Source organism: Doryrhamphus excisus, linkage group LG15 (genome assembly GCF_037039965.1).
Source record: "Doryrhamphus excisus strain RoL-2023G ecotype Guam linkage group LG15, RoL_Dexc_Guam_v1.1, whole genome shotgun sequence".
NCBI classification, from domain to species: Eukaryota; Metazoa; Chordata; class Actinopteri; order Syngnathiformes; family Syngnathidae; genus Doryrhamphus; species Doryrhamphus excisus.
This window is the reverse complement of record NC_136371.1, coordinates 15,589,848-15,603,589: the sequence shown is the minus strand read 5'-3', so window position 1 is coordinate 15,603,589 and position 13,742 is coordinate 15,589,848. Positions and strand designations below refer to the sequence as shown.

At 39.4% G+C, this 13,742-nt stretch overlaps 1 protein-coding gene across 1 annotated transcript in view; it reads right to left on the bottom strand.

Moving 5' to 3' along the window:
• Positions 1 to 5,231: 5,231 nt before the first annotated feature.
• LOC131104626 (dedicator of cytokinesis protein 9-like) overlaps positions 5,232 to 13,742 on the bottom strand; it is an 80,020-nt gene continuing 71,509 nt past the window's right edge. The window contains exons 48-52 of the mRNA XM_078796954.1: positions 13,444 to 13,654; positions 10,299 to 10,489; positions 10,125 to 10,225; positions 9,902 to 10,040; positions 5,232 to 8,661 (exon numbers count right to left, since the gene is read on the bottom strand). Coding sequence (XP_078653080.1) covers positions 8,545 to 8,661; positions 9,902 to 10,040; positions 10,125 to 10,225; positions 10,299 to 10,489; positions 13,444 to 13,654 — 759 coding nt within the window. The 3' untranslated portion in view covers positions 5,232 to 8,544. The remainder of the gene's footprint in view (positions 8,662 to 9,901; positions 10,041 to 10,124; positions 10,226 to 10,298; positions 10,490 to 13,443; positions 13,655 to 13,742) is intronic.

The window sequence follows — 13,742 nt, the reverse complement described above, 5'->3', positions numbered from 1 at the left end:
TTATAACCTCCCATCGGCACGTCGGAGCACGTGGACGAGCCGCATGCTAGTCAAGGCTAAATGTGCAGATAAGCTGGGTCGTATCCTGGCAGATCATTCACCGTATCAATGTGGGAGCATGTCTTCATGTCTTCACGTCTTCACGTCTTCACGTCTTCACGTCTTCACGTCTTCACGTCTTCACGTCTTCACGTCTTCACGTCTTCACGTCTTCACGTCTTCACGTCTTCACGTCTTCACGTCTTCACGTCTTCACGTCTTCACGTCTTCACGTCTTCACGTCTTCACGTCTTCACGTCTTCACGTCTTCACATCTTCACGTCTTCACGTCTTCATGTCTTCATGGGCACACGCAGCCAGACCTTCAACTGGGGACGTTAATAATATGCATCATCAGGATGACCTTTGCCCTTTTCCTCAGTGCTTTGTTTGTGTCCACCTGCAGTCTAATGAGATGCAGAAATGCTCGGACTGCCACTGTTTGAGGCCGGGTTTAAGGAAGTGTGGGGGGGGGTCACCATACCTGGACCAACCAATACAAAAAACACATCTAGATAGGTAGGTAGGTACTAGGTAGGTAGGTAGGTAGGTAGGTACTAGGTAGGTAGGTACTAGGTAGGTAGGTAGGTAGGTAGGTAGGTAGGTAGGTAGGTAGGTAGGTAGGTAGGTAGATTTAGGTAGGTAGGTACTAGGTAGGTAGGTAGGTAGGTAGGTAGGTTTAGGTAGGTAGGTAGGTAGGTAGATTTAGGTAGGTAGGTACTAGGTAGGTAGGTAGGTAGGTAGGTAGGTTTAGGTAGGTAGGTAGGTAGGTAGGTAGGTAGGTAGGTAGGTTTAGGTAGGTAGGTAGGTAGGTAGGTACTAGGTAGGTAGGTAGGTAGGTAGGTAGGTAGGTAGGTTTAGGTAGGTAGGTAGATTTAGGTAGGTAGGTAGGTAGGTAGGTAGGTAGGTAGGTAGGTAGGTAGGTTTAGGTAGGTAGGTAGGTAGGTAGGTAGGTAGGTAGGTAGGTAGGTAGGTAGGTAGGTAGGTAGGTAGGTAGGTAGGTAGGTAGGTAGGTAGGTAGGTAGGTAGGTAGGTAGGTAGGTAGGTAGGTAGGTAGGCAGGTAGGTCGGTAGGTTTAGGTAGGTAGGTAGGTAGGTAGGTAGGTATGTAGGTTTAGGTAGGTAGATTGAGGTAGGTAGGTAGGTTGGTAGGTTGGTAGGTTGGTAGGTTGGTAGGTAAGGAGGTAGGTAGGTAGGTAGGTAGGTAGGTATGTAGATTTAGGTAGGTAGGTAGGTTGGTAGGTTGGTAGGTTGGTAGGTTGGTAGGTAAGGAGGTAGGTAGGTAGGTAGGTAGGTAGGTATGTAGATTTAGGTAGGTAGGTAGGTAGGTAGGTAGGTAGGTAGGTAGGTAGGTAGGTTTAGGTAGGTAGGTAGGTAGGTAGGTAGGTAGGTAGGTAGGTAGGTAGGTAGGTAGGTTTAGGTAGGTAGGTAGGTAGGTAGGTAGGTAGGTAGGTATGTAGGTTTAGGTAGGTAGGTAGGTAGGTAGGTAGGTAGGTACGTAGGTAGGTAGGTAGGTAGGTAGGTAGGTAGGCAGGTAGGTAGGTAGGTAGGTAGGTAGGTATGTAGGTTTAGGTAGGTAGGTAGGTAGGTAGGTAGGTAGGTAGGTAGGTAGACTGAGTTAGGTAGGTAGGTTGGTAGGTTGGTAGGTTGGTAGGTAAGTAGGTAGGTAGGTAGGTAGGTATGTAGATTTAGGTAGGTAGGTAGGTAGGTAGGTAGGTAGGTAGGTAGGTAGGCAGGCAGGTAGGTCGGTAGGTTTAGGTAGGTAGGTAGGTAGGTAGGTATGTAGGTTTAGGTAGGTAGGTAGGTAGGTATGTAGGTTTAGGTAGGTAGGTAGGTAGGTAGGTAGGTTGGTAGGTTGGTAGGTTGGTAGGTTGGTAGGTTGGTAGGTTGGTAGGTAAGTAGGTAGGTAGGTAGGTAGGTAGGTAGGTAGGTATGTAGGTTTAGGTAGGTAGGTAGGTAGGTAGATAGGTAGGTAGGTAGGTCGGTACTTTAGGTAGGTAGGTAGGTAGGTAGGTAGATTTAGGTAGGTAGGTAGGTTGGTAGGTAGGTAGTTAGACTTATTTTCATTGTACAATAACAGGAGTGAAATTGCCAACAAAATGTCGTTGCCATGTTTATGACCCTTGTGAAAATTAGCGGTATAGAAAATGGATGGATGAATAATATTTTTGTTCTGTTTCCGTCCATTTTTATAGAGCTTTCCAATGATTAATTTTTTTTATCAAATTAATCATGTAAAATGTAAAATTATTTAATCATGATTAATCACTATTTGCAACTTTGTATGAAATGTGTTTTTACTGTATTTTATGAACAGAAATAAAAGACCGCACACAATTTTCTATAAAATACAAAATACAAAATACAAAAAAAATAAAATACAAAATACACACATTGATTCACCGTATCAATGTGGGAGCATGTCTTCACGTCTTCACGTCTTCACGTCTTCACGTCTTCACGTCTTCACGTCTTCACGTCTTCACGTCTTCACGTCTTCACGTCTTCATGTCTTCATGGGCACACGCAGCCAGACCTTCAACTGGGGACGTTAATAATATGCATCATCAGGATGACCTTTGCCCTTTTCCTCAGTGCTTTGTTTGTGTCCACCTGCAGTCTAATGAGATGCAGAAATGCTCGGACTGCCACTGTTTGAGGCCGGGTTTAAGGAAGTGTGGGGGGGGGGTCACCATACCTGGACCAACCAATACAAAAAACACATCTAGATAGGTAGGTAGGTACTAGGTAGGTAGGTAGGTAGGTAGGTACTAGGTAGGTAGGTACTAGGTAGGTAGGTAGGTAGGTAGGTAGGTAGGTAGGTAGGTAGGTAGGTAGGTAGGTAGATTTAGGTAGGTAGGTACTAGGTAGGTAGGTAGGTAGGTAGGTAGGTAGGTTTAGGTAGGTAGGTAGGTAGGTAGATTTAGGTAGGTAGGTACTAGGTAGGTAGGTAGGTAGGTAGGTAGGTTTAGGTAGGTAGGTAGGTAGGTAGGTAGGTAGGTAGGTAGGTAGGTTTAGGTAGGTAGGTAGGTAGGTAGGTACTAGGTAGGTAGGTAGGTAGGTAGGTAGGTAGGTAGGTTTAGGTAGGTAGGTAGATTTAGGTAGGTAGGTAGGTAGGTAGGTAGGTAGGTAGGTAGGTAGGTAGGTTTAGGTAGGTAGGTAGGTAGGTAGGTAGGTAGGTAGGTAGGTAGGTAGGTAGGTAGGTAGGTAGGTAGGTAGGTAGGTAGGTAGGTAGGTAGGTAGGTAGGTAGGTAGGTAGGTAGGTAGGTAGGTAGGTAGGTAGGCAGGTAGGTCGGTAGGTTTAGGTAGGTAGGTAGGTAGGTAGGTAGGTATGTAGGTTTAGGTAGGTAGATTGAGGTAGGTAGGTAGGTTGGTAGGTTGGTAGGTTGGTAGGTTGGTAGGTAGGTAGGTATGTAGATTTAGGTAGGTAGGTAGGTTGGTAGGTTGGTAGGTTGGTAGGTTGGTAGGTAAGGAGGTAGGTAGGTAGGTAGGTAGGTAGGTATGTAGATTTAGGTAGGTAGGTAGGTAGGTAGGTAGGTAGGTAGGTAGGTAGGTAGGTAGGTAGGTTTAGGTAGGTAGGTAGGTAGGTAGGTAGGTAGGTAGGTAGGTAGGTAGGTAGGTAGGTAGGTTTAGGTAGGTAGGTAGGTAGGTAGGTAGGTAGGTAGGTAGGTAGGTATGTAGGTTTAGGTAGGTAGGTAGGTAGGTAGGTAGGTAGGTAGGTACGTAGGTAGGTAGGTAGGTAGGTAGGTAGGTAGGTAGGCAGGTAGGTAGGTAGGTAGGTAGGTAGGTATGTAGGTTTAGGTAGGTAGGTAGGTAGGTAGGTAGGTAGGTAGGTAGGTAGACTGAGTTAGGTAGGTAGGTTGGTAGGTTGGTAGGTTGGTAGGTAAGTAGGTAGGTAGGTAGGTAGGTATGTAGATTTAGGTAGGTAGGTAGGTAGGTAGGTAGGTAGGTAGGTAGGTAGGCAGGCAGGTAGGTCGGTAGGTTTAGGTAGGTAGGTAGGTAGGTAGGTATGTAGGTTTAGGTAGGTAGGTAGGTAGGTATGTAGGTTTAGGTAGGTAGGTAGGTAGGTAGGTAGGTTGGTAGGTTGGTAGGTTGGTAGGTTGGTAGGTTGGTAGGTTGGTAGGTAAGTAGGTAGGTAGGTAGGTAGGTAGGTAGGTAGGTAGGTATGTAGGTTTAGGTAGGTAGGTAGGTAGGTAGATAGGTAGGTAGGTAGGTCGGTACTTTAGGTAGGTAGGTAGGTAGGTAGGTAGATTTAGGTAGGTAGGTAGGTTGGTAGGTAGGTAGTTAGACTTATTTTCATTGTACAATAACAGGAGTGAAATTGCCAACAAAATGTCGTTGCCATGTTTATGACCCTTGTGAAAATTAGCGGTATAGAAAATGGATGGATGAATAATATTTTTGTTCTGTTTCCGTCCATTTTTATAGAGCTTTCCAATGATTAATTTTTTTTATCAAATTAATCATGTAAAATGTAAAATTATTTAATCATGATTAATCACTATTTGCAACTTTGTATGAAATGTGTTTTTACTGTATTTTATGAACAGAAATAAAAGACCGCACACAATTTTCTATAAAATATGAAAGGAAAATTTAAATAATGCTAAAAACAAACAAGTGTGAAAATGTATTTGTGGAACACTCTATTTAAGAGTAGCAGAACATTCGAATGGCACTTCAACCGTGTTATTATGAGACAGGAGGGGTCATGGAACCACAGTGAAAAGGGAAATTAAAGTATTACCAACAGTATTTACAGTAACTGCTGGCCTCCGACTTGGAATTGAATGTGTGAAAAACATATCATTGAAGACATAAAAATGTATTTGCCTCATCTTTATTGGTTATTAAAACTACGTACAAATGTTGATGCATTCATACATACAGAATAAAAGTCATCAACTGTAGTCCAAAATCTTTGGCAATCTGCGTAGTTGGTCACCATGACAACAATAAAAAACATGTTGTACATTTTATACAAAATGATATTTGTTGGCCTGTGAGAGTTCATTTATATTTTCTTAAAATAAAGTAATACTTATTTCTGGTTAAAAATGATATGCTAATAATGCTACGCGCAAACTTTCCTCTCGCTTGAAACATCTTACGTAATCAGTCCTGTGCAGGGGCGTAGTGGTTTCCCACACAGTACACAATAACTGCGGGGCGAGTTGTCTACTCGGTGTCATGAACGATTCATTTAGCCAAGTGTTATTCTAAACCAGGGGTGGGCAAACTTTTTGACTCGCGGGCCGCATTGATATGATAAAATTTACGGGGGGGGGGGGGGCAGACTATATATTTTACACGTAACAGTCCACCTGGTATTATTGTATAGTAAAATATAAAAATTTATTATTTTATATTTATATTTAAATATTTTAAAAATAATAATTACAATAAAATTAAAATAATAATTATATTATTATTATGTAAAATATGCAAATATAACAATAATATTATATATAATTAATATAATAATTAGCATTAATTTAATAATTATAATAATCATAATAGTTCTAATAATTATTATAATAATCTAATAATTATTATTATTATTATTATGTGCTTGTGTCCCTTTTTTCAGGAGCACTTTGTAAACAACAGACCATGTCAAAAAACGAAATTGATAAAACCATCAAAAGGTTGGCTCAGGCCATGATGCCAGGTTGTATGTTGAGTTTAAATGAAATACTTTGGAAAGATTGGGCGGGCCGTATTCAAACACTTGGCGGGCCGGATGTGGCCCCCGGGCCGTAGTTTGCCCACCCCTGTTCTAACCTCATTTGCATAACTCTATTAGTTGAAAAAATAAATGGATCTGGTTTTGTCTCAAATGAACTCTTCACTGACTCTGAGGTTGGAGATGACTCGGCTTTCAGTGACTCACGTGTGCTCAGCATAGACTCGAGTTTTACAGAATCATGGGTGCTCAAAGAAGAGTCGAGTTTTACTAACTAGCGGGTATTTAACAAAGATCCAAAGATTTCACTAACTCACGTTTACTGGACTAAAATGAACAGGTGTTCACGAAAGACTCGAGTTTCATTGACTCGACTTTCACTGACTCACGTGTACTCAGCATAGACTCAAGTGTCACTGTCCCTCGGGTACTTTACTGAAAGAGTCGAGTTTCACTGGCTCACTAGTGCCCGACAGATGCCCGACAAAGACTGTGGGGTTGAAGTGACTCAGGCGTTGATGAAGACTCGGACATCACTGATTCACGGGTGCTTGACGAAGACTCAGTTCTCACTGACACACTAGTGCTCAATAAAGACTCAAGTTATACTGACTCACATCACCGACTCTCTTGAGGCTGTTGAAGACTCCGGTTTTACTGACTTACAAGTGCTTGACAAAGACTGGAGTTTCACTGACCCACAAGTTGCAAAGACTCCCGTTTCTAGGACTCACAGGTGCTCCACGAAGACTTGAGTTTGACCGACTCGGGTTGATGAAGGCTTGAGTTTCACAAAGTAATGGGCACTTGATGATAACTCAAGTTTCACTGATTCACTGGTGCTCGAGGAAGATTTGAATTTCACTGACTCATGAGTTCTCAACATAAAACTCGAGTCTCACCAGTGCTTGATGAAGACTCGAGTTTTACAGACTCACATGTGCTCAAAGAAGAGTCGAGTTTTACTAACTAACGGGTATTTAACAAAGATCCAAAGATTTCACCAACTCACGTTTACTGGACTAAATTGAACTTGTGTTCAAGAAAGACTCGAGTTTCATTGACTCATGGGTTGACCAAATTTGAGTTTCAATGACTCACGGGTACTCAACGAAGACTCAGGTTCCACTGACTCCAGTGTATTGGACTAAGACTTGAGTTGAATTGGCTCATAGGCACTTCGGAGGCTCGACTTTCACTGACTCACCGGTGCTCGATGAAGACAAAAGTTCCAATGATTCACGGGTACTAAACAAAGATCCAGGTTTCACCACACGGGTGCTTTATGAAGACCCAAGTTTCACTTACAGTTAGTTATTATCGTTATTATATTATAGTGACTATATTTATAGTTACAGGACTAAAATTGGAGATTCACTGACTCACGAAGGCTCAACAAAGACTTGAGTTTCATTGACTCATGGAAACTCTATGAAAACGCAGGTTTCACTGACTCACGGGTGCTTGACAAATACTCGAGTTTCACTGAGTTATGGGTGCCCAATGAAGACTCGAGTTTCACTGAGTTATGGGTGCCCAATGAAGACTCAAATTTCACTGAGTTATGGGTGCCCAATGAAGACTCGAGTTTCACTGAGTTATGGGTGCCCGATGAAGACTCGAGTTTCACTGAGTTATGGGTGCCCGATGAAAACTCGAATTTCACTGAGTTATGGGTGCCCAATGAAGACTCGAATTTCATTGAGTTATGGGTGCCCAATGAAGACTCGAGTTTCACTGATTTATGGGTGCCCAATGAAGACTCGAGTTTCACTGAGTTATGGGTGCCCAATGAAGACTCGAGTTTCACTGAGTTATGGGTGCCCGATGAAGACTCGAATTTCACTGAGGTATGGGTGCCCGATGAAGACTCGAAATTTCACTGAGTTATGGGTGCCTAATGAAGACTCGAGTTTCACTGAGTTATGGGTACCCAATGAAGACTCGAATTTCACTGACATATGCGTGCCTAATGAAGACTTGAGTCTTACCAACTCAAGGGTACTCGACAAAAACTCTCACTGACTCACATGTACCGGACTTTGTTTCACCGACTTCATGGGTGCTCGATGAAGACTCGATTTTCATTGAGTTATGGGTGCCCAATAAAGACTCGAGTTTCACTGAGTTTTGGGTGCCCAATGAAGACTTGAGTTTCACTGAGTTATGGGTGCCCGATGAAGACTCGAATTTCACTGAGTTATGGGTGCCCGATGAAGACTCGAATTTCACTGAGTTATGAGTGCCCAATGAAGACTCGAGTTTCACTGAGTTATGGGTGCCCAATGAAGACTCGAGTTTCACTGAGTTATCGGTGCCCAATGAAGACTCGAGTTTCACTGAGTTATGAGTGCCCAATGAAGACTCAAGTTTCACTGAGTTATGGGTGCCCAATGAAGACTCGAGTTTCACTGAGTTATGGGTGCCCAATGAAGACTCGAGTTTCACTGAGTTATGGGTGCCCGATGAAGACTCGAATTTCACTGAGTTATGGGTGCCCGATGAAGACTCAAATTTCACTGAGTTATGGGTGCCCGATGAAGACTCGAGTTTCACTGACATATGCGTGCCTAATGCAGACTTGAGTCTTACCAACTCACGGGTACTCGACAAAAACACTCACTGACTCACATGTACCGGACTTAGTTTCACCGACTTCACGGGTGCTCGATGAAGACTCAAGTAGATAACAATTTAAAAGCTTAAAAGTCTAAAATTGTTCACAGGAAACAAGAACATAAGTAGCCAGTGATACCAGCAAGAAGAGCATTAGACCAGCTTTGTAGTGGACCAGCAGTGGATGATGGCGTCCTCCACCATTCACTCATGTTGGGACTTTAGAGTAGAGTAGGTCATTTGGAAAAATGAGGAAGGGTGGAGTTTGTTTGTGAAAAGGTCTGCGTCAGAACTCCTGGTGCCGTCATTCACTGGATTGATCTGCAAGAAAGAGTACATAAAAAGATACAGGTTCATTTATTTTATTTTATTTTATTTTATTTTATTTTATTTTATTTTATTTTATTTTATTTTATTTTATTTTATTTTATTTTATTTTATTTTCTGGACTATAAGTCGCTCCGGAGTATAAGTCGCACAAGGCCAAAAATGCATAATTAGGTAGAAAAAAAACATACATAAGTCACACTGGAGTATAAGTCGCATTTTTTTAGGGTAATTTATTTTACGAACTACCGTGTTTTCTGGACTATAAGTCGCTCCAGAGTATAAGGCCAAAAATGCATCATTAGGTAGAAAAAAACATACATAAGTCACACTGGAGTATAAGTCGCATTTTTAGGGTAATTTATTTTACGAACTACTGTGTTTTCAGGACTATAAGTCGCTTCAGAGTATAAGTCACACAAGGCCAAAAATGCATAATTAGGTAGTAAGTTATTTTACAAACTACTGTATTTTCTGGACTATAAGTCGCTCCAGAGTATAAGTCGCATAAGGCCAAAAATGCATCATTAGGTAGAAAAAAACATACATAAGTCACACTGGAGTATAAGTTGCATTTTTTGAGGGTAATTTATTTTACAAACTACCGTATTTTCTGGACTATAAATCGCTCGGAGTATAAGTTGCACAAGGCTAAAAATGCATAATTAGGTGGAAAAAAACCCATACATAAGTCGCACTGGAGTATAAGTCGCATTTTCTGCGGGTAATTTATTTTACAAACTACCGTGTTTTGTGGACTATAAGTCGCTCCAGAGGCCAAAAATGCATAATTAGGTTTAAAAAACATACATAAGTCACACTGGAGTATAAGTCGCATTTTTTTAGGGTAATTTATTTTACGAACTACCGTGTTTTCTGGACTATAAGTCGCTCCAGAGTATAAGGCCAAAAATGCATCATTAGGTAGAAAAAAACACTGAAAAACACTCAAAACACTGGAGTATAAGTCGCATTTTTAGGGTAATTTATTTTACGAACTACTGTGTTTTCTGGACTATAAGTCTCTCCAGAGTATAAGTCACACAAGGCCAAAAATGCATAATTAAGTAGTAAGTTATTTTACAAACTACCGTATTTTCTGGACTATAAGTCGCTCCAGAGTATAAGTCACACAAGGCCAAAAATGCATAATTAGGTAGAAAAAAAACATACATAAGTCGACCTATGAAAAAAAGTGTAAGAAAAGTGTCCAGGTTCCTAAAATCAGTTTCACCTGCTCATGCATGATGTCTGACAGTTCCCGGGTCAGTTCTCTGTAGTTGGCCTTCATCTCATCATGGTACTCCTGTTGATCCTCTTTGATCAGACCTTCGTTGACACCTAGCGCCAGGCCACAGGCTTCCACGAAGTGCCTGAAACAAGATTAGCCAAACATTTTGAGCCGAGTGAACGCTGCTCCAAATCATCAACGGCGGTTGATGTGCATCTGCCCCAACCTGAAGACCTCTTTGAGCTGTTTGACTTTGTTGTCTGGATATTTCTTGGCACAGGCGTCATCTAAGAAAGCTCTGGCATAGGCAAGCGGACCGGCGTTGACCTGGGGACGAGTGGGGGGGTCAATTTATTCATCTTTACATCATACAATTTCAAAGATGTGTTTGGTCGTGTACCTGAACGCAGACACTGCCCTGCAGTTTGAGCTGCAGGCGGATCATGTCCACATCGGTGGCCGAGCACAGCAGTCGCAGCTCAGCTACTTTGGCGCTCATCTCGTCGATGGCCACCTCGATGGGGCTCAGGTCACTCTGATGCTGGTACATGACCGCAATGCGCTTCTTCACATAAGGAAAGCAGTGTGTAGCTAAGCGAGGTAGAACAACATTGTGGAAGTCAATGAGTTGTCAGGAAAAAGACTTTTAGACACAGGAACTTCATTCCTTAACTTCATTTCAATAAGTATATACTGAATATACTGTAAGGGGTTGAATCCATACTGGCGTGATTGGATGATTATTTTTCAGTGCTTTTCTGTCAATTTTCACAAATAAATATTTTACATTGTGACTGAATTTTTGGTATTTGAATTAAAAAAAAAAATTTCTTACAAGAAACATTTTGTGACTTTCAAAATCCAAATTATTTGCAGAGAAACCAGAGTTTTGGATAAAAACTGAATTTTAAAACAGCGTATTTTAATGGCCTGAACTTTTAAACACACATTTTGCGTTACATTTTCACCAAATTTGATGTTAAAAAAAAATTCAATTGCTTTAAAATTAACATTTAAAATTTTATTAAATTAAAGTTAAAGTTAAAGTTAAAGTTAAAGTTAAAGTTAAAGTTAAAGTTAAAGTTAAAATTGAAATTGAAATTGAAATTGAAATTGAAATTGAAATTGAAATTGAAGTTGAAATTAAATTAAATTAAATTAAATTAAATTAAATTAAATTAAATTAAATTAAATTAAATTAAATTAAATTAAATTAAATTAAATTAAATTAAATTAAATTAAATTAGGAAAGCAATAAGTGAACAAATTAACAGTTAACAATTAACAGTAACAGTAACTGATTGTAAAAGTACCAGATGGTAACTTTAAATTAATTAAATTAATTAAATTAATTAAATTAATTAAATTAATTAAATTAATTAAATTAATCTTAGTTTAATTTAGTTTTAGTTTAATTTAGTTTTAGTTTAATTTAGTTTTAGTTTAATTTTATTTTATTATAATAATTTAATTTTATTATAATAATTTACTTTTATTATAATAATTTAATTTAATTTAATTTAATTTAATTTAATTTAATTTCCATTTCAATTTCAATTTTAACTTTAACTTTAACTTTAACTTTAATTTAATAAAATTTTAAATGTTAATTTTAAAGCAATTGAATTTTTTTTAACATCAAATTTGGTGAAAATGTAACGCAAAATGTGTGTTTAAAAGTTCAGGCCATTAAAATACGCTGTAATTTAATTTAATTTAATTTAATTTAGTAGTTTTAATTAAATTAAATGAAAACTAAATTACACAAAGTTTTATACGAGACACCCAACTCACCAGACAAGACGATACACAAGATTAGGTTAAAATTAGGACATTTTTACATTATTTTAACAAAAATGCAATAAAAAAAATACAACCATATAAACTAACTTTTTGATGTAATAAATATATTAATCATTCACAAATGATTAATATCGACCAATTGACACGAGAGGATATTGTTGTCAACACTTTATGAAACCATATAAACCACCGTTATGATAAGATGTGATAACAATAATAAAAGAATCATATATAATAATACTGTGATGCAATAATTGTGTTAATATGTCATCTTCCATGTCGTAAAGTTGTACTTTCTCACAGGCAATTGGTCTATGAAACCTAAAGACAAATCCTTGTATTTGTATTAGTTATTGTATTGTTATTGCTATCAATATTCTAGATTTTCTAGTTACATTATATTTTGCTCTATTTTTCCACTTTTGCTGGATTTTTTGGGGTATTTATTTATGAGCGCCAGTCCCCAGATGGCCCCATTACATTAAACACAGCAGGAGGCTAATCCAGGCATCGTGCTTGGGATTCACCTGCATTCCTGCTCTGCATCGCCAAATAGGAGAACCTTTGATGGTATATTCTCCTTCTCCTTGAGGATATATACTTGACAGTATAATAAAATATTCTACAGCCATATTGTAAAATTATATTATAATAGCTCATTTGCATACTAACAGTGATTGTTTACTGAGGGGAGGGGCGATCTGGGATGTGAAAGAACATGCAGGACAGCCATGGAGATGAACGATGAGTGGAGCTGTCTTGTGTTTTCATTTCTAAAATGTTGATTTTGGGATTTTTGGCGGGAAAGCCATCTATTTATTTATTTTTTATTTATTTTCCCACATTCCAAAAACATGCTAGGTTAATTGGCGACTCCAAATTGTCCATAGGTATGAATGTGAGTGTGAATGGTTGTTTGTCTATATGTGCCCTGTGATTGGCTGGCCACCAGTCCAGGGTGGACCCCGCCTTTCGCCCGAAGACAGCTGGGATAGGCTCCAGCACCCCCCAGCGGTAGAAAATGAATGGATGACCCTGCGCGGCGCCACAAAATTAGAGCCTATAGTTTCATTCATTTTCTACCACTTTTCCTCACCAGGGTCGCGGGGGTGCTGGAGTCTATCCCAGCTGTCAAACAACCATTCACACTCGCATTCATACCTATGGACAATTTGGAGTCGGCAAGTAACCTAGCATGTTTTTGGAATGTGGGAGGAAACCGGAGTACCCGGAAAGTACATGCAAATTCACAGAGATGACCGAGGGTGGAATTGAACCCCGGTCTCCTAGCTGTGAGGTCTGCGTGCTAACCACTCAACCACCGTGCAGCCCCAAGCCTATACTTTAAATAAGTATACTGGAAGTGTATCTACGTTTTAAAACATTAAATTTATTTTCACTTATTTTTTTCGTACAGATTTTTTTATACAAAATCTTTATTTAGTGAATATTTAAACACAGTATTTTAATTAACTGAATTTTAAAACACATTAATATTTATTTCAGCATAATTTGATGTAAATCATCTTACAAAATTCAAGTGCAAAAAACAGTGTTTCAAAAAGGTTTGGTATTAAAAAAAAAAAAAAAAAATCAGTAATAAGTGTTATGATGTATGAATATGTTAGGCATATCCAAAAAAAATGAAACCATGGCCCGTGTATGAACTTTGGAATAAGGCACAGGAATACCCCGGAAGTGATTTCATGAACAGAAACACACTAGTATAATCTTAAACTTACTGGTGAGAACGGTCCGACGCTTACACTGCTCCTCCACGCCGCCCTGCTTCTTGCCTGACACTGTGAAGGGCGTCTCAAACACAAAACGACGAATGTTGTGACTTTTCTCAAAGTCGGTTTTCCTCTCCTCTAACTCCTTGTCATCGAGGTACGGTACCACATGCGTGACCTGGATGTAGGCGTACTTGGAGTCCAGGTCCTTTGGGTTCACCTGTGGGTATGGAAGAGTCATCCTTTTGAAAAAAGTATTAGGATATTGCATATGGCTTGAAAATAAAAATTGCAGTCCTCAGTACAAG